Source organism: Podarcis gaigeae (genome assembly GCF_964106915.1).
Source record: "Podarcis gaigeae genome assembly, chromosome: 3".
Taxonomy (NCBI): domain Eukaryota; kingdom Metazoa; phylum Chordata; class Lepidosauria; order Squamata; family Lacertidae; genus Podarcis; species Podarcis gaigeae.
Window position 1 is genome coordinate 97555802 of NC_139680.1, and position 20737 is coordinate 97576538.

At 42.7% G+C, this 20737-nt stretch overlaps 1 protein-coding gene and 1 long non-coding RNA gene across 6 annotated transcripts in view; one reads left to right on the top strand and one right to left on the bottom strand.

Moving 5' to 3' along the window:
• The window catches only part of KCNH1 (potassium voltage-gated channel subfamily H member 1), a 218021-nt gene that overhangs the window by 117225 nt on the left and 80059 nt on the right, over positions 1-20737 (top strand). For all 5 annotated transcript variants that reach the window (XM_083733198.1, XM_083733194.1, XM_083733196.1 and 2 more), the window contains exon 10: positions 2676-2872. In XM_083733198.1, coding sequence (XP_083589324.1) covers positions 2676-2872 — 197 coding nt within the window. The remainder of the gene's footprint in view (positions 1-2675; positions 2873-20737) is intronic.
• Positions 1-20737, bottom strand: part of LOC310842209 — an 84233-nt gene that overhangs the window by 10702 nt on the left and 52794 nt on the right. Inside the window, exon 2 of the long non-coding RNA XR_014563000.1 lies at positions 2585-2860. This is a non-coding gene — a long non-coding RNA (uncharacterized lncRNA). The remainder of the gene's footprint in view (positions 1-2584; positions 2861-20737) is intronic.

Sequence of the window (20737 nt, forward strand, 5' to 3'; positions counted from 1 at the left end):
TTTTCAAATAAATGAAAGAAGTAAATTATTCACACACTTTTAGGGGACAGTGCTCTTCTTCTGTTGGTATAGATCAAGCAGCACCATTGAATTCAGGTTAAATCATATATGAAGAAACTGTGTGGGAGATCAAAAGCTCAAGGTGGCTTTTATCAACTCTGCCAGTTACACTGTTTAGCCACCGAGTAAAGAAAAAGGAGCAAAGAGAGACTGACAGCTTTTAAGTTGTTAGCCATTTTTGAAGGATTAACAGCAGGCTGACACTCAACATTCTTTTTATGCTATTAACTGTCTTACTTTGCACAAATTACTCTAATTAATTAATTGGCAAATTAAATATCAGTGCCTTAGCACAGTTAGAATTTTTACAAAGTTTAATAAAGGTACATTTTCTTGACTTGAACAGCACAGGAGAAATTACTTTTATTAGGAATCTTACATGGAATAGATCTTTATATATTATTGGAAGCAATCCACATTTTAAATTGAACGGGTCAATCGCTGTTACCAGAGTTGTTTAACTAAATATTTTGCTAGCTTGAGAATTCTGAATCCAGTGCTAAGACTGGATAAATGGATTTATGCTAAGCCACCAGATAGTTTTAAGCACAGAACTCTGTGGAGCAATTCAGCTGATTGACTGCTGGCCTTTGAAAAACATTGCATTCTGCTTGCCTAGAGTACGCATAACTCTGAATACATAGTAGCTGTGACCATATATAACACCAAACTGCCTGGCGCCAACATTTGTGGATTTTCAGCGCCAGCTAAAGTATGCTTCTCATTAATGATGTGGGTTCTTGGTGTATTAGGCTCAAGGTTGACCCTACCATTAGACATAATGAGGCAGCTACCAGAGGTGGCAGGTGCTGGGGGCAGCTCCCCCTTCCCTCAGCAGTGCCTAAAGGTAGCCTGTTGCCTTCAGGTGCAGTCAAGGTCCCTCTCCTGTTGCCACTTCACTTGGTTCTTTATATAGAATGAGAGAGCACCATCTTGTCCTTTTTCTGAGGCAGCAAAATGTCTTGGGCCCACCCTGACTAGGCCACTGATGTTTGCCATGAGGGGTGTACAGTGGTACCTTGGGTTAAGTACTTAATTTGTTCTGGAGGTCCGTACTTAACCTGAAACTGTTCTTAACCTGAAGCACCACTTTAGCTAATGGGGCCTCCTGCCGCCGCTGCACTGCCAGAGCACGATTTCTGTTCCCATCCTGAAGCAAAGTTCTTAACTTGAGGCACTATTTCTGGGTTAGTGGAGAATGTAACCTGAAGCATATGTAACCAGAAGCGTATATAACCCGAGGTACCACTGTAGTTGTTGAACTGGTTTATATTGTTTTAAAGTTCTTACTGGATTTCTTGTAGGGTTCATTTGATACATCACACTTTGGAGTGACTTGAAGGGTGGAGTTAAAATCAATTGATCGTAAACAATTAATGGCTTGGCATTATGTGAATGAACTGCAGGAAGCCTTGAAATCATACACTCTAGCCTCTTTTCTTGCCACATGGCTGGAAAAAGGACTTTGGTGTATTTCCTCTGAATTTCCCTGAATTATTGCTGTATCCAAATGGAATCTCAGCTTTTTGCTGTATCCAAATGGAATCTCAGCTTTTTGCTGTATCCAAATCAGCTTTTTGCTGTATCCAAATTGGGGATCAGGGCTTTTTGCTGTATCCAAACTGGGGATCAGGGCTTGCACACTTACTGTGGTCAAACAAGCCAGCTTGAGAAACCATGGTTTGAAATTGGCTTGTTTTGACAGAGAAGGATTAGTTGATTCCCACTTTGGCTTCAACAATGAGCTGAGATGCAGAGAAACTGAAAATAAATGCTGTTGGGGTTCTTTTTCTGGCTGCACATGAGAGGAGGGAGAACATAGGTCTGTTGCTTGCTGTGGCCCATTGACTCAGTGCTAAGCCATGGTTTAGTGTTACGTCTCAACACTGTCATTTGCCTATCTACAGACTCTCCAGCCTGCTTGCCATATTATAGGTACAGCATACAAAAAGAATACAAGCCCAGGAAGATAAATTGTCTCAAACGTCTATCTTGGAGAATGCTGCTTGTTTCCTTTCCTCAGCATGATAGCTTTCTTCCTTATGTACTTTGAAGCACTATGAGTTTGCATTGAATTTGTTTGTTTTATCAGCCTTGTTTTTTTACTGCTATTCTGTTTTTGATAGGATTACAGGGACTGTAATGTTTGCACATTTTAAAGATGATGATTGTGAGCCGCTTTAAACCCAACATTGTTGTTGGAAAAGTGGAATACAAATATCAAATAAAAAAAATCAATTCTACCAAGTGTACTACAACCTGCATGCTTACACAGAACCAGCACCAGCTGATAGGTTGATTTAAATGAGAGAGTGACCACATGGGAAATGTTTCCTTGTGTCCTTGGCTTCTCATTTGAATCTGGTCTGACAGTGCCAACTGGGGGAGAAGGTTGTTGGCAGCATGTCACCGTGTACAGGGATATTTGGATCTTGTCCCTGGACTCCAACCAGAGGGCCCTGTGTTCAGAACATGGAATGAAATGAGAAATGCACTTTCAGTAAAAAGGAAGGAAGAAAGAAACCTCTTGTGGAAATGTTCTGCTCTTGCTGTTTGAGTCTCGGCGCTGAGGCTGTCCTTTGATCGTGGATATTATTGCTGTTGTCTTTTCCTAGGCAAAGGAGATGTTTTTGGGGATGTCTTCTGGAAAGAAACTACCCTCGCCCAGTCTTGTGCCAACGTAAGGGCTCTGACATACTGTGACCTTCACGTGATCAAGAGAGATGCCTTACAGAAGGTGCTGGAGTTCTACACGGCCTTCTCACACTCTTTCTCCAGGAACCTCATCTTGACCTACAACCTGAGGAAAAGGGTAAGGAGTTATTGTGTGCTTATAAGGGTGGTCTCGGGTTGGCTCTTTTCCTTTTCGATTGATTCTGTCAGGATTTTTTTTTTTTTAAAAAAGGAAAATATGGGTGTACAAGAATCCTCACTGGTAAACAACTCACCTACAGTCATATTTGCACTACAATGGGGTATAACTTGGACAACAATCTGCTCCTCTGTTTCCTCACTTTGCACGCTCCCTGCATGCCTCCCCTCCCCCAATTCCGGAATTTGCACTGGGGATTCCTTTTTTAAAAACAGAATAAGACTTTATTTAGAGTTCAACAATAACAAAGGGGGGGGGGACCACAGTAGTTGTAACATCAAATCATTACAATTAACCAATTTTAACATTTTATAAATACTAATAAAGAAATTATACACTGGGGATTCCATGGATTTTGTTGGATTCAGCCCATATACAGTGGTACCTTGGTTTAAGAACAGCTTAGTTTACGAACAACTTGGATTAAGAATGCTGCAAACCCGGAAGTAGGTGTTTTGGTTTGTGAACTTTTCCTTGGAAGCAGAACATGTTGAGTGTGTTCCATTTGTAAATTGAGTCTCCCGCTGCTATGGGAAAGCACGCCTTGGTTTAAGAATGCTTTGGTTTAAGAACGGATTTCCGGAATGAATTAAGTTTGTAAACCAAGGTACCACTGTATTGATTCACACCAGTTTACCAGAGAATTTTCTGCATCTCAGCAAACTAATATAAAATTACCGTGGAGTCAATTACAATGAAGCATGATATAAAAAATGTGTCAAATTGGCGGGTAAGGTGGGGATGTAAAAAATCCAATGTCTGTTGATATGCCAGTGTTCCTAGGAGACCCTGAGAACTGTAGCACTGCTCAAATAAATTCTCAACACCCTTTCTATGCTACAATTCCCAGGATTGAGAATCCTTGGCCTTGCACAAATAACCATAGATTCCAGAGTTTCCTAGCAAGAGGGAATGACTGTTAAAATCTGTAATGGAGATAGTTTCTGCTTCTTCATAACTTTGGTATCCAGCAAATGTGCCTCAAACCTTCTTCCTTAAACTTCTTTTTTTGTATATGCTCAGAAATTTGTGAAGACGGGGGTGGGGTGGGCTGTGCATATATTTAGTGCATTCTTCCCTCACCCACAAACATTCGCTCAGCACTAAGAAGAGTCCGCTGTTGCAAAAAGAGAAATGCAAACAGCAACATCAGCACTTTGAAGGATAGAATTAAAGAATTGCCATAAGAGGTTTTGTGGGAAGCATATTCTAAAGTAAAGAAATCTCCAAACTGAAGTTTGTGTTTGTGTATAAGAGTAAAGAAAATCATATACTAGAAATATGATTGTGAATGTAACATGGAGAAATCCTGAGGTATGCCATGGAATGAAGCCTCAGACAAAAGGGAGGATACTCAAGAGGTGAAGATTGAGGCCTGTTCTCTTCTCTGTGTTTGGCTCCTCTGAGTTATTCTCTACAACCCTTGAAAGTGGCAAGTAGCTGTCACTTCATCCAGCCAGTCAGATTTATTAACAAGAAACCATTGCTGATCACAAAAATAGCACCAGCATGTTTTAACATAGGCAATTCCCAGTCTACAAGGCCCCATGTTGCACTGTGAAATCTTGTCTGAACTGTGAGGGCAAATGTTAAAACCTTATATGTAGTGTAATTATCCCAACCCATCAAGAAATAACAGATTTTCTACCTACATTTTTTTTTAAAAAAAGGAATCTCCCTGGTAGAATTAGACAGGGAGCAATGCAGTACATAACGAGCAGCATTTTCCACACCTCCTAGACTGCAGGTACATAAATGATGGCTTAAAGGTATTCTGGCACATCTTCTGTATTGTGTTGTGCAATGGTTGCGTGGGCAGCTAGTATGTGTATATATTTACTTGAAGACAGATATAATTGAGCTCCCAAGTCTGTGGCAGAAAATTGGCACAAGGCAATTGGTGTACAATGTTTGCCATGGTTTACGCGATATGGTTGCATTCTGCTAATGCTTTGAAATAATCTCTCAGACGGAAGAATCAAATACACTTTCTGGTTGTGGGGTTTTGTTTTAGCTCTGCATCATTTCTGGTGAGACAGTATGGGCTGCTTTCTGTGGTAATATATTTTAATAGTGTTGGAACTGTTGCTTCAGATACAAGGAAGATAGGAGAAAGCCATGAAATCTGATTAAAAGCCAGAAAAAGGCTTTACAAGGGTATAGCTTTGCAACTATAATTGGCACCGTGCAATGAGCGTAACCTATTTTGTTGAGACATTCCTTTATTATAGCTTCAAATACAGCATGGAATTCTTTGGCCTAATTAATTAACCTGTTTGTTAGTATGTTTTGACGGAGACGTGTGAGAATCACCACAGCGTTATGTGCCATTTTTTATACCTGCCAGTGGAAAGACTACTTATTTGTTTTCAAAATCATGTTGGCAGTAAACAGAGTTAATCATTTCATTATGCCCTGTTGAATTGAAGTACGCACTCAATTAGGTGCAAACAGAATAAATTAAAGCAGGAAAACTTCAATACAATGTGGATATTTCCTTCAGATTAAGGCTCAAGATCCCTTTATGAAGGACCACTGGACAGTTAAGTCCAGTCAAAGGCGACTATGGGATGTGGTGCTCATCTCGCTTTCCAGGCTGAGAGAGCCAGCGTTTTGTCCACAGACAGCTTTCCAGGTCATGCGGCCAGCATGACTAAACCACTTCTGGTGCAACGGGACACTGTGATGAGTGCCAGAACGCACGGAAATGCTGTTTACCTTCCCGCCACAGCAGTACCTGTTTATCTACTTGCACTGGTGTGCTTTCGAACTGCTAGGTTGGCAGAAGCTGGGACAGAGCAACGGAAGCTCACCCCTTCATGCAGATTTGAACTACCAACCTTCTGATCAGCAAGCCCAAGAGGTTCAGTGGTTTAGACCACAGCACCACTTGCTCTCAGTGAAGAGATGCATGGCTCAGCCACCCCATATATCACCTTCTCCAGTTATGTACAGTTGAAAGGCTGCCTGGTGTCACATCAGCATGAAAACCAGCACATTTTTTTATGGGCACACCTCTGCAGCTGCCATCCCGAATGGAGGCACTCCCTGCCCCCTCCACCTCACCTGAGAAGCACGCTAAGCAGGAGCTGGGAGAGGATGGGTCTTGCATCCCTTGGCTATGCAGCATCACCCGCCGGTGGGGGAAGCAGGCAGACAGTGAGAGTGGTGGCAGTGGCAGTGCCCAGGGTGGAGGAGGCAAGCACACATGTTCCGCTGCTGCTCTGTCCAGTGGCAGCAGTGCTGCATGGAGGTGCCAGTTGGGGGAGCAATGCTTGCCTTAGGAGGCATAATGCTTTCCTTGCCCTGGGCTTTGGCAACCCTCGCTATGCCACTGTTTGTAAGCAATTTCCCCTAATGAAATGCATTTTTGCATATTTCCTTCACAGACAGTGTATATTGTTATGCAGACTTTATTATTTTTATACACATTACTTGGCTGGAGAACTGCACTGCAAAATTTTGAAAGGTGGCTGCGTTTTGGCTCACTTATTATTTTGGGTATTGTGAACTAGTGAAGTTTGTTTTCAAATACACACTGAGACAACTTTGTCTCTCATTCCATCCCAGCTTAAGAAACTGCTGTCCACGGCTGCTACTCTTTTTAAACCAGAGCTTTCTTTATGCTAAGCTTAGGAGGGTTATCTGCGGATTGATTTGGAAAGACATATTCAGGCAAAGGAACTTCATTCTTTCCCTTTCATGTTATTCTATGAAACATTTATTATAGAAAGCACATTCCATCATAGCAATTTCCATCTGATTATTGAGATAATGGTATTTTAATTGGATTGCAGTCAGTGATAAAACTGATGCTGATTGATGGTGAGAATGGTTAAACTTGATTAGTATTAAGTAAGTGAACTGCATTCTTTTTCTTTTATTTGCAAGAAGCTGATTGCAGATTAGAATTGGCTACCCTGAGTTACCCAGCACACTTATTTTGCAGGCTGCAGAAGATGTAAACATTGTGTTAAGAATATGGATAAGGTATACCAGATGGGAAATGTTGAAGAAAAAATACGATCTGTTTTGAGAAAAGTGCTTCATTCATTACCCATAGGTTGCATTCCTGTTTGTGCTACAAATATTTCGGTTTCTCATGCTTTGAGTCTTTAAGGTTGTTGTGTTTCTGTGAGGGAGGAAGAGCTAGAATCTAGGCTTTAAAGGTAAAGGCAAAGGTACCCCTGCCCGTACGGGCCAGTCTTGACAGACTCTGGGGTTGTGCGCCCATCTCACTCAAGAGGCCAGGGGCCAGCGCTGTCCGGAGACACTTCCGGGTCACGTGGCCAGCGTGACATCGCTGCTCTGGCGAGCCAGAGCCGCACACGGAAACGCCGTTTACCTTCCCGCTGGTAAGCGGTCTCTATTTATCTACTTGCACCCGGAGGTGCTTTCGAACTGCTAGGTTGGCAGGCGCTGGGACCGAGCAGCGGGAGCGCACCCCGCCGCAGGGATTCGAACCGCCGACCTAGGCAAGTCCTAGGCGCTGAGGCTTTAACCCACAGCGCCACCTGCGTCCCAGAATCTAGGCTTTAGGTGAGTATAATTCTATCAGGGTAACTTGCATGGGAATCATACACAGCAAGACATTGAAGAATGGAACAGTTAACGATCGTGTCCTTGTGAATCAAGTCATCTGTCTGATTGCTTAACTTTATTTTTTAAAAAAGAACTGCATGCCCATTTATCCTTTTGATAAAGGAAGGCATGATGAGGGCATAGTTAAACTATGGAACTCACTCCCACATGGGGCAGTGATTGCCATCAACTTAGATGGCTTTAAAAGAGGATCAGGCCAAACCATGGAGGAGAGGGGTATTGATGGCTGCTAGCTGCAATGGCAATGTTCTATCTTCACTGTCAGAGGCATTATGTCTCTGATCACTAGTTTATGGGAATCACAGGTGGCTGTTGTGTTAATGTCCTGTTTGCAGGCTTCCCACAGTCATCAGGATGCTGTCTTAGATGGGTGATTGGCCTGATTTAGCAAGCTCGTCGTATGTTCCCTTTATAACTGAGATACATTCCACAGTGACTTGTAGCAGGGCCTTCTCAGTGATGGCATCCCAGTTATGAAACTCCCTTCCATTGGAGATACGTTTGTCCCCCCTTCACTGACATCTTTTAAAGGTCTATGAAAGACCTTTTTTTGTCTGGACTTTGGGGACAGAAGAGGTGACTAGCCTGCTTCTATTTTCCGTGACTTCTGCATTGTTTCTGTTTCGTAATTGAATTGTAAATTGTATAATTTTGCATTATTATGTTATATTTTACTGTATTCTTTGAATACTGCCTTGAAAACATAGGTTGGAGGATGGTCTAAGAATACAAAAGAATAACCATAAAAGTTATTTCCTGTTAAAATTGTATCCCTTCATGCAAGTTGCAAATCTGAATTGCAGAGGAAAGCTTCTGATAGCACAATTACTAGACAATAGACACTTTCGGCAGAGAAACATTCCTCACTGAAACTCTTCTGTGCTGAAAACCTGCAGAACCAGGTTTATTGTAGACTGGAACAAACTTTTGCCACTCATTTGATGGAATAATTGGGTGCACTCTTCCCACCTTAGATCAAATCTATGCTGTCAGGTGCCATAAGAAAGTGGCAGAGATAGCGCAGGATAGTACGCACCCTGGAAATGCTGTCTTTCAGCTTCTGCCTTCTAGAAAAATGTATAGGGTTATAAAGGCCAGGACTAGCAGCCTGAAAAACAGTTTCTACGCAAATGCAATTCTGGTTCTAAACGCAGCATAAGGGGTCTCTATAGTGTAGTGTATTTTAAAATGGGGTTTCAGAGTTTTTAGGGGTTTTTGAATGTTTTATGTAGTTTTTCAATTTCATTGTTCTGCATGGGACAATGACAATAAAGATATCGTATATCGTATACATGCCGCCACTCCGTTATTATACATGAGAACCTTTTCCAACTTTAAGTTTTTCTGTCCATCGTACAATCTGAAGTTGCCACAGGTACAGTCAATATTGTAACTGAATTAATTTCCAGGACGCTAGGTTGAATGAAAAATTGTTGGCCTCAAAATAACTGTCCTACCAAGGGGATGTGAGAGCACACTGAACACATTTAGGATGGTTAGACATTTTTACCTACATCAATCCATCAATTCTACTGGGGATTCCGGGTTATACCTCTTTCCACTGGGAGAAATCTTTGAAGAATATAAAGAGTCCTATGGAAGAAGAAGTTTCCCATCATCCTTAGTAATGACAATTGGCTTAGTAGCTTCCCCCCTTTCTTCCCTCTGGTTTGAAACTCCATGCATTTTAGCCTCTTTAATACCCATCAGTGGAGTGCCCCTAATTGGTACATTGGCAGAATGCTTCCTGTCTTTTCTGTTTCAGCAAATATTTGCTTTAGTTTATATGTACACTACTTCTTCTTGATTGCTCTTAGTTTACTTTCACTCACTCGGGGATGGGCATGTTTGCTTTCCCTTGCACAGATGCATGCGGTAGTTTGCATGATGGGATATAGATGATTGCTCATGCCCTACCAGAGAGAGCTGGCTGGCTGGCTGGCTGGCTGGCAGTACCCTCAATTCAGGTCTCTCTAGTGCTCTCCATGCCTTGAATATTTCATGATGCCATTTAGCCATTAGGTCTTTTAGATGGTGTGAGAGATGATTAAACAACTGGCTGCGAATACTACAGAAAGACCTTTTTCACAGGTGGAATGCTCTAGCATTTCATTATGCTTGCTCTGCTCAGGAAGTCTAGACAGGCAGGCAAGCACATTTCCTTTAGGACTGTGGATTTGTCTTCTGAAATACCAGATGCAATCAGCACACTTATTTTATAAAGCTATATGTGAATTGATTACCCCGTGAAATAACTTGAACAATGTAAAATAATGGCTTTGGATTTTGGTGGCTCTACTCATTACATTTTAGGTGCGCACTTCAACTTGTGCCTGTTAGTAGCATAATCTGAACGTTGAAATAAGTGCAATCTTTGGCAGAAGGCAAACCCTTTGGAAATAAATTGCAATTCTCTTTTAGTAGCTAGGTTCTCTTCCTAGTATAAGAAATGTTGGTTTTCAAAGATGCAAGGTCAATCCTTTAATTGTAACATCACATGATATTTGTGGCCCAGTCTGCATGTAAGGCTATATGCCAAACTATGGCCTTGTGCAAATGAGTGGGTTCCCAAAGTGAAGGTCACAGCTGTTGCATGCTTTCCACAATTGTGCTGCTCCTGCAGTACTACCCAGGATTCATCCTTGGTTTATCTTAAGAGTTATGTCCAAATCCACACTTATGGTCTGCCTCCCCTCAGACCATGAATGGTAAACCAAGACTAAACCTTAGTTACACCATGTGTTTTGTATAGAGCAGTGTTTCCCAGACTTGGGTCTCCAACTATTTTTTTGGACTACAGCTCCCATCACCCCTAGCTAGCAGTGGCCAGGGATGATGGAAATTGTAGTCCAAAAACAGCTGGAGACTTGAGTTTGGGAAACACTGTTCTAGAATGAGAAAAACCAATAGCATGGGTTTAGATGTAACGCTAAGCCAAACCATACCTTAGCCTGGGTTGGCCACAACCTCCACTCTGGAAACCTGCATGTTTTCTCATTCATGCTAAGTCTTGGTTGGGCTTTGTGTTATGTGTTAATCTGGTATAAAGATAAAGGGTAAAGGGACCCCTGACCATTAGGTCTAGTCGTGGCCGACTCTGAGGTTGTGGCGCTCATCTCGCTTTATTGGCCGAGGGATCGGCGTACAGCTTCCGGGTCATGTGGCCAGCATGACTAAGCCGCTTCTGGCAAACCAGAGCAGTGCACGGAAACACCGTTTGCCTTCCCACCAGAGTGGTACCTATTTACCTACTTGCACTTTGATGTGCTTTCGAACTGCTAGGTTGGCAGGAGCAGGGACCGAGCAACGGGAGTGCACCCCGTTGCGGGGATTTGAACTGCTGACCTTCTAATTGACAAGTCCTAGGCTCTGTGGTTTAACCCACAGCGCCTCCCGCATCCCTTGAATTTGGTATATAATTGTATAAATTTGATGTCACACTTTTGAGCATCTCTCTGCTTGACTGATGGCCAGCTGTTTCCTGTTTTGCCTTTTGGGTGTTTTTCCCCCATAGAAGTAAAAGATCAAGAAAAGCTTGTAGCAGGTCAATTCTGATGCAATGACATAAACTGCATTCTTTGCACTTACCATATAAAAGTACATTTGCTTTTAAGATTAATGTACAGTATCCTTGCCTTCAGAAAATCTTAAAGGGAGTAGTTCTGCCAAAAAAAGAGAGTCTGGCCATTGTTCCTGTCTGTCTGTGATAGGGACACTAATAGTTTATATTGCAGGTAGCATTATTCCGTACTCTTTGCAAATTACTGCAAGATTTTGAGCAAAGCAGAATTAATATCTGACCATTTGCTCAAAGAGCTTGTGCAGCTCAAAGGCTTGCATGATTCAGAAGCAGATGTTAGATCGATACGAGATGAGAATCTACACCCTATCTTTTTCAAGGTGTTCTTTTCTTTTCTTGCTTTGCAGAAATGTTATATTTCCACATCCCCAACTGAGGCTGCCGTCGTAAGGGAAATGCGACACCATTTTTGTATGCACAATTCATTAAGTACTGCTCAGGGCTTTACTGCCACTCAAGACGAGCATTGGGATATTGTTTATGCTGACCTGTTTTCTAAATTAAATAAGATAAACTCACTTGTCACATTCCATCACACACTGGTTCAAATGGCTGGAGCAGAGGAAGGAAATGGTGACAGTGCTGCCAATCGTCACAGATTAATCTGGAGTTGGTCTTGTGGTTACATAATTCAACCATTTTTCTGAAGCTAAGTGGAGGTAGGTTCAGCCAGAGTTTAGATGAGAGACTGGGAACCCTACATACACTGCCATGAGTTGCATCCTGGAAGTCTCCTATACCCTTTCACTGATTTGAAAAGCACTTTAGGGATGTTGCATATTGGAAATCAGTGCCTGAAATAAAAATATAGCTTAAAATGTAATGAATGACCTTAAGGAACAAGAAGAAGTGGAGAGTCCCAGGCCTGGAACAGATCAAGCCTCTCATATTTTCTCTTAGTAGCTTTGAGGGAAGGGGTGGTTAGAGTGGCGAAGGTAGAAGGAGTAACCTTAGCCTCTGCCCAGTATACCCGAAGGAGCATCTCCATCCCCATCGTTCAGCCCTGATACTGAGGTCCAGCTCCAAGGGCCTTCTGGCGGTCCCCTCACTGCGAGAAGTATATATCAATTACTTTTGCATTTAGACTGTCTCAGACCATCCTGGTACTTGTGCAATATCCACATAGCTCAAGGAACCAGAGCCTTCTCAGCAGTAGTGCCCACCTTGTGGAACACCCTCCCACCAGATGTCAAGGAAATAAACAACTACAGTCATACCTTCGGTTGCGAACATGATCCGTGTGGGAGGCATGTTCGCAACCTGCAGCGTTCGTAGTCTGAAGCGCCATGTCTGCGCACGCGCGTGGAGCAATTAAGTGCTTCTGCACATGCATGTGACGTCATTTTGCATTTCTGCGCATGCGCGAGAGCTGAAACCCGGAAGTAACCCGTTCCGGTACTTCCGGGTTTGGCACAGTCGGCAACCCAAAAACTCGCAACCTGCAGTGTTCATAACCTATGACTTTAACTGACTTTTAGAAGACACCTGAAGGCAGCCCTGTTTAGGGAAGTTTTAATATTTGATCTTTTACAATGGTATCTTGTTTTGAATCTGGGATCCGTTCCAGAGCCCCGGACGCTCCATGAAAGGGATGCTCGACAAAGTGCCGCTCTATGCACATGCGCAGAGCAGTTTGTGATTCTGCGCATGCGCAATTTGGGGCTTCTGTGCATGTGTGAGCGGCAAACCTGGAAGTAACCCATTCCGGTACTTCCGTGTTTGCTGCAGACATTCGGCAAAATGGACGGTCGACAGTGCGGACGTTCGCAGAGGTATTACTGTATTGTGTTTTTAATATTTTTTTGGAAGCCGCCCAGAGTGGCTGGGGAGGCCCAGCCAGAAGGGCAGGGTATAAGTAATAAATAACCACAACAACAACAAAATATCTCCCTCCACCATTTTTCCCATCTACAATTCCCCCCTCCAATATGCCATTTGTATAGCAGCTTCGGGAGGTGGTGGGATTTAGACTGGGGAAATAACTAGCACAGAAAGAGTTAAGCCGCTTCCCCAAACTAGTCGCACCTCAGCTACTCTTAAAATAGATTCTGATCACAGATTTCCAGCATCTTTTCTGGTTCTCTTCCCTACACTGCCTAAGTTATTGAGTGCAGTTATGCTGGCTTTCCTACTAGAAACCATTGTACAGTACAGCTGAATGATCCCTAATTTGTCCACGATTTCCACTGTCTGCTTTGATTTTAAGTCATTTCAACAGCAACCCATATGTGGCATTTTTTGCCAGTGAAAAATAAGATTGCTTCAAACAATTTATTAGTTTGCAGAGTTTCAGTGTCTTCTGCCCTTGTATGAAATGTAAAGAGCTTCATTTTATGTTAGTCTAATAGAATCTATATGAGGATCTGTAGACATGGTCGAAGATTATTTGGGATAAAGTTTCGGCATTATCATCTCCAGTCAATATAGAAAGCTTTTTTGGCGTTCTTTGACACACACATTCAGTGCAGCAATTCTCTTCTGACAATTGGGATGTGATTTAGAAATGACCCTTCCATCTCCATGCCTACTTCTAGTCTCGCCTTGCTGCACTGCAGAGTGGATGGAAATGCTGGTGAATTGTTTCCAAATTTGCATTTCATAAAGGCAGAGCTACATTTCTCACTTTCAACACCAGCCATACACCTTCTCATAGTGTTTTCAGGTGCCTTTCTTCTTTTCTAAAGTTGGTAAATAACACAATGGTAGATTAGACGAATTGCTAACATTCTGGCATTCCTTGATCGTGTGGCATTTGTTCTGAAAATATCTACAGGACTTTCAAAGCATTTTTCTGCACTTAAGTACAGTGGTACCTCAGGTTAAGAATTTAATTCATTCTGGAGGTCCGTTCTTAACCTGAAACTGTTTTTAACATGAAGCACCACTTTAGCTAATGGGGCCTCCTGCTGCTGCCGCGCTGCCAGAACACGATTTCTGTTCTCATCCTGAAGCAAAGTTCTTAACCTGAAGCACTATTTCTGGGTTAGCGGAGTCTGTAGCCTGAAGCGTCTGTAACCCGAGGTACCACTGTAATCACTGAAGGTTACTCTATCTGGATGAGTTGCCTCGAATATACTATGGGTAAGCAGTTATATTGTATGACAAATCATGCAGTTCCTATGAGACTTAGGAAATGTAATATGGAAATTCATGGGAACACCAAATGCAACATGATATGACCATCAAATTAAAATCTGGGCAGCTAAAATAATGTCACAGGACTTTAAAGGTAATAGCAGCAAAACCAGTTGCCTTTGTCTGTCCCACCTGCAATAAAATATGTCTCCCCCCTATTGGTCTCTCCAGTTTTAGCTAATTTGTCCTTATCCAGCCCTCCATGTTATAGAGAAACTGGGTGCCATCCACATACTGGTAACTTCTCATCTCTAATTCTCCAGTGACCACTCCCAACCAGTGGCGTAGCGTGGGGGGTGCAGGCCGCACTGGGCGCAACATCTGGGGGTTAGGGTTAGGGGACTCAAATCCACGGGTTAGGGGGTGCAAATTACTTGCCTTGCCCCGGGTGCTGACAACCCACGCTACACCACTGCTCCCAGCAGCTTCATATAGATGCTAAACTGCAGGGGGGACGGGCAGGGACCTTAACATTGTGTGCCAAATCCAGTTAGGGCACAGATAACACCTAATTTACAATATATCACAACAGACTCTTGCATAACATTAAAAACACAGGAGAGCAAATAATTTTTAGCTCTGTCAAAGCTTTTATGAATATAATTAACAATATAAATGCCTAATATTGTACTCATTAAACCTCCACCTTCAATTTTAAATATTTCCTTTCCTTTCAAAACATATCTTTGTTAAAACTATGCCAATCCAGAACCATATAAAAAGCTAGCCTTTTGGCCATTTATTTGCATTAAAAAAGACAAAATAGAACATCAAAAGACAAATGAACAGAATAAGTTAATAAACAGCACAAAATGAAGATAAGAGAGTCAGAGACAGAAATGCTTCCCTTTTTAATTTCTCTGCAACATTTCCCCCATCCTAAGGTTCTAGCTCACTCAGATGTGTCAATGTCTCTGTTGTCAGCAACAGACTGGACAAGATGCTGCTGGCATCTGTATAAAATCTGGGTCAAACAGAGAAAAGCATCCAGATGGAATATAGTTGAATCACTGATGGGTTATAGGAGCTCACAGGAAACCATTGCAAAACAACTTATCTTTAGCAGCACAGAGCTAACTTTCAGAAACGGCAGCTGCTAGAGTTTGCATCCAGCCTCCCTTCAGTAAGCAGCAGGTTAGGAAATGACAGCCAGGTGCCTTCTAATGGCCATCTCAGACCATGACCCCATCCATCTCAAAGGCCACCAGCAGCCTGATGTCTAGAAGACGGAGGGTTACACTGGGGCCAGTTGTATTTATGGCCGCTGGTTTGCCTTTCTCTTTTGGTGTTTAGGCGGCAGGATATAAAATGCTGCTAAGTTGGGTATTTGTGGAATGCACTCCACAGGAAAAAGAAGCTTAGCCCCATGATTGCCTTTTTAAAAGGACAATTCTTACGACATTTGTATTTTGATCTGCATTTTATTAATTGCTCTGCTGTGGATTAATTGTTCTCGAGGTGTAATTTGATGGTTTTGTAATTTTGCTATGGCGTTTTTTGAGGGCAATGCGACCTACACTGAAAGGTGGCTCAGAACTCTTTAAATAAAGACTAGATCCTTACACTGATGTAAATTCATTATTTTCCCACTAGCACTAGTAGAATTGGACTATGACAGCAATCACAATAGAATGAGAGCCAACGTGGAGTGAGGAGACGTCTGCTCATACAACTGGGCTTCTTCTTCCTCTTTCCCAGGCTGTCCCTTACATCCCCCTGAAAATTCTGGTGGATTGGGGGCCCTCCACAGCAGCTTTTGGGGATATATAGGGTGCTGGAGGAGGAAGAAGAGAAACTAGAAGCCTGGTTGTATCAGATCTCTATTGCATAAGCAGGTGGACGTTATTAATGCCACCCATTGAGTTTAAGGCTGGAATCCTATGTATAATTTTCTGAGATTAAGCCCAACTGAACAAAGTGAAAGTAAATATACCTAGGACTATACTGCAAGAAAGCTTCCTTTGATTTGATGCTGCTTTGTGGTTTTTAGCAGCAAAGGCAATGCACTCCATACAGATAGGAAACATTCAGTTCATTTAGCAGAGTTTAACATATTCTTTGTCAAACTCTGTCCCACATCCTGCGGTTTGCGGAATAAATTGCGAATCATTTACCAGAGGGATAGATACAATACTTGGTTTACCTTGTGTGGAGTTGCTTTGAAACAAATGCGTTCTCTCCTGTTGAAACGTCTAAAGTGCACTTCTGGTCTTCTTTTGTGTTTGCTTCATTTTGTTTATTTAGAACGCAGATGCTTTTCAGATCTTTCATTTTGGCTCACCTGTCTCTGTGGATGCAGGTTCAGAGTAAGATAAAGGAGCATCTAAGCAGTAAAAGGAGATGCTTATTTTTAGCAGCAGGCTTAATTTTTATATACTGGAACCTCAGTGAAATAAATCTTTTGATGATGGAGCACAATGCTGTGAACTATCCTAAGTTTTCTTTTTTTAAAAAAAAAACCCCAAACCGGCAGTCAGCAACTTTAACTGGGTGTAGCACCCGGGACGCGGGTGGCGCTGTGGGTAAAAGCCTCAGTGCCTAGGGCTTGCCGATCGAAAGGTCGGCGGTTCGAATCCCCGCGGCGGGGTGCGCTCCCGCTGCTCGGTCCCAGCGCCTGCCAACCTAGCAGTTCGAAAGCACCTTCGGGTGCAAGTAGATAAATAGGGACCGCTTTCTAGCGGGAAGGTAAACGGCGTTTCCGTGTGCAGCTCTGGCTCGCCAGAGCAGCGATGTCACGCTGGCCACGTGACCCGGAAGTGTCTCCGGACAGCGCTGGCCCCTGGCCTCTTGAGTGAGATGGGCGCACAACCCCAGAGTCTGGCAAGACTGGCCCGTACGGGCAGGGGTACCTTTACCTTTACCTTTAGCACTAACCTAGATACTTCCAAGTGTCCTTTTTCTGACTTTTGAGGCTCCGTTGTTAGTAAGAGGGAAGAAAATGAACTTTTGCCACTTTCTTAGACTGTACCCAGACTTCAGTTTCCTGTGAGCTGCACCAGAAAACTATGTAATCAGTTTGGCAATTCCATACCAAATGTATCTATCACATGCTCCTTTTAATGAGCAACTTCCTGCTTTTTATGTACTTATTACTTTTTTATTTCCATTTATAGACTGCTTATTATCTGTGGATCTTGAAGCAGTTTATAGACAAAATGCACACATGCACACACAATACAATAAAAACAATGTCCAATGATTTACATTAAAATAGATAAATGATATTCATATCCATATCAGCAATATCAATATAAATAATCCTAATTAGCATAAAATGCACCCATTCATACAGCCATTGATACCTTGTGTGTGTGGGGGGGTGTCAGGACCTTGCCACACAACCACTCACCCAATCTCACTCTCACCATCCTTGAATAAGGGAACACCTGCAATTTCCTTTTCTGTTTTCACCAGAATTTCCCACCATCCCTATTCTTGGCTTCAGCTGGTGGTTAGCGACGAGAGCTCTTAACTGCAAACCCAGGTCTAGATGACATGCTAAGCCAAACATTGTCTTAGTTCCATGCGGTGTGGGAGTAAAAAAGAGGGGGAAGGAATGAAGTGGCTCTCTCTCTCCAAGAGTCTACAAACTAGTCCGATCCCAGTAAACCATAGTTCAGCTTTCTGTGTTGCATGGACACTGCCTGTAAGGAGTTGATTGCCCCTGGGGAAGCAAACACTAGTTTCTGAAACATGCCCAGTTTGGAACTTTTTGAGAACTTCATCTTTTTGGTTTATTCCTGCATTCAGGAATAAACTTTTAACCACACCCCCCCTTTTAACCACCCCCCCCCCGACATTGAGGCCTGCTCATATCATTGACCAGATTTCTTGGTCAAAGTTTGCTTTCATTCCACTCTACAGCATCCTAGAATGCAGACAGATTTACCCTCCAAATGACTTAACACCCACCAGAAAATTGTGAAGTCTATAACTGTGACTGTACTCATTCAGCAGCCAGGGTGTGGGGAAGAGAAAGGAAGCCCACAATTACGGAAAAACTATATGCAGAAAACAGGGGGAAATGAATTCCAGGCAGCAAGAGGCAGAAAGTAAAATGAAATGTGACAACAGTGGTGGTACAAACATAATCTTAAATCCTAAAGCATTGGATACAATCCATTGTCAGTTAAGCTGTTTCTGAAGTTTTTCTCCAGGCACTGCAAGTGTGGGAGTACAATTGTGCTCCAGAAATATTTTATTGTTGGTCTGCTTTTTGCTTAGGTTAAGATCCATAGCCTATAAATTCTTAGTGCTGTTTAATCTTTTTTCCAAAGCACAGCGTTTTTAAACTTTATTTTCAAGTGTGGGTTGAACATGAAATCCTGTTCTTAAAAAATTCTCCCAGAATCCAGTAAGGGAAACATGCATTTCAGATAAGCCTCCAGAGCTGGTGGTATCAGACAGTCTCAGAATTAATGTACTGAAAGAGTGAGTACAAGGGTATGTAAAAAAATTTGATTTCAACATCCCCCCATCTTCTGTGTAAGTAAAGGCATTTTCTCACATAATATTAAGCATGCCTTTGAGCTCCTGTTGTGGTTTTTTTTGGGTGGGATTCTCCCAACACGCCTAATAATAATAATAATAATAGTTTTTTTAAAAAAATACCCCGCCCATTTGGCTACACAGGGACTTCCACTTCTGCAAGAGGGCTTTTGCTCCTCTTGTCGCCACCTCACGCCCCCTTGGGAGGAGAGTGGGGATCAGTGACTGGATAGCCCAGTCAGTAGAGCATTGGACTCTTAAGCTCAGGGTTGTGAGTTTGAGCTCCATGTTGGGCAAAATATTCCTGCATTGCAGGGGGTTGGAATAGATGACCCTTGTGGTCCATTCTTGGACAAAGACTCAATTTGTCCATCTGGAAAGCCGCAAGGCTTATGCAGATGGAACATGCATAAGAGTGCAATGTTGAACACCACCCTCAGTGTGTGCAAGTGTGAGTGCCCTTAATGCAGAGCAGAAAACAGAAGGATGCTCTTTTCAGTCTAGTCGTTTTCGTTCTGCATTTGCTTTTCAAACCCATAAAATGCAAACCGTGCCATTCATGAAAACATAGGAACCAACCCAGAGGGGCTGAGGGGTCAACAGTCCCACCAATAAAATATATGAGAGGGCCGCCTCCCCTCTTCCACTTGACGGTCGTTGCCATTCAAATGGTGTGTGTGCACTGTGTCATGTGATCGATGGGGCAGGGCTTATCTGCATCCCCTACCCCCAAATATTTTATTCAAGTTGGCAACCCTACATGAAATTGCCTTGAGATGTGAATGTCTAGATACCTTGATAATGGAATATTAAACCAATTCATTATGTTAAGTTTTGAGATAGGAGAAAGACCTGGAGGGGTGTCGGTACTCTCAACATATTCACACACTTGAATGTGAGAGCAGTGAGCTGAGGAAGGGTGTCACACATTACAACATTTGTGAACTTGCTTGTGCTTGCACATTCGCTCACATCCCCAAAAAGAACTCTTGCATCTTGTCCATGGGAAATAGAAGCCCTGCAACTATGCATATATAAATTACATGTATCTCTGCAAGGGGAGAGATGAAGTACGAGAATTCTCCCAGTATTCATTGTATTTTTTTAACATGCAGAGAGCCACACACTGGGTGATGCCTTGTTTGACCACTTTGGTGTTACGTTGTAGGAAAAACTGAGACGACAAAGTAGAAAAATGAGACTAATAGAAAAATCCAAACAGATCCTTATGTTATCGTGCCTGGGATTCTCGGTCTTAACATCAGACCTTGCCGATGTGCCTTTAGAGGTCACAGTCTCTGAGGAACATCAAGGAGTTGAGCTATTTGGTGTGTCAAACTGATTGCTGTGGCATTACAAAGCACCTGCCTTCAGCCTTTTTCTCCCTGCTTTTCTGCCTTGTTTAACAATGAAACTAAAGAAAAGTAGCAGTAGAGCCGTCTCTGAGGAATATGCTAAAGGCTACCCGAAACCATGATATTTGGAAATGATTCTACATGGGATTGATATGGGGTGATTTCACACATTATGCAACAGAAAACCCTGGTTTGCTCCTCCACAAGCCCATGCTTTGGGGACTCCACTTTCTACATATCTCCATTTAGAGAACTCTCCATTTATGCCTGCTCCCTGCTCCCTGCCACTTAACTAATTCATGATCCGCAGGAGGACCTCCACTCTTGCTTCATGGCTGCTAAGCTTACTCAGGAGCTACCTTGTCAGAAGCATACACCATATCAACCTAACCAGCTCTACCTATTTTATCTTTAACAATACAGTGGTACCTCGGGTTACATACACTTCAGGTTACAGACGCTTCAGGTTACAGACTCCGCTAACCCAGAAATAGTACCTCGGATTAAGAAATTTGCTTCAGGCAGCAGGAGGCCCCATTAGCTAAAATGGTGCTTCAGGTTAAGAACAGTTTCAGGTTAAGAACGGACCTCTGGAACGAATTAAGTACTTAACCCAAGGTACCACTGTACCTTTGTGGGACACAC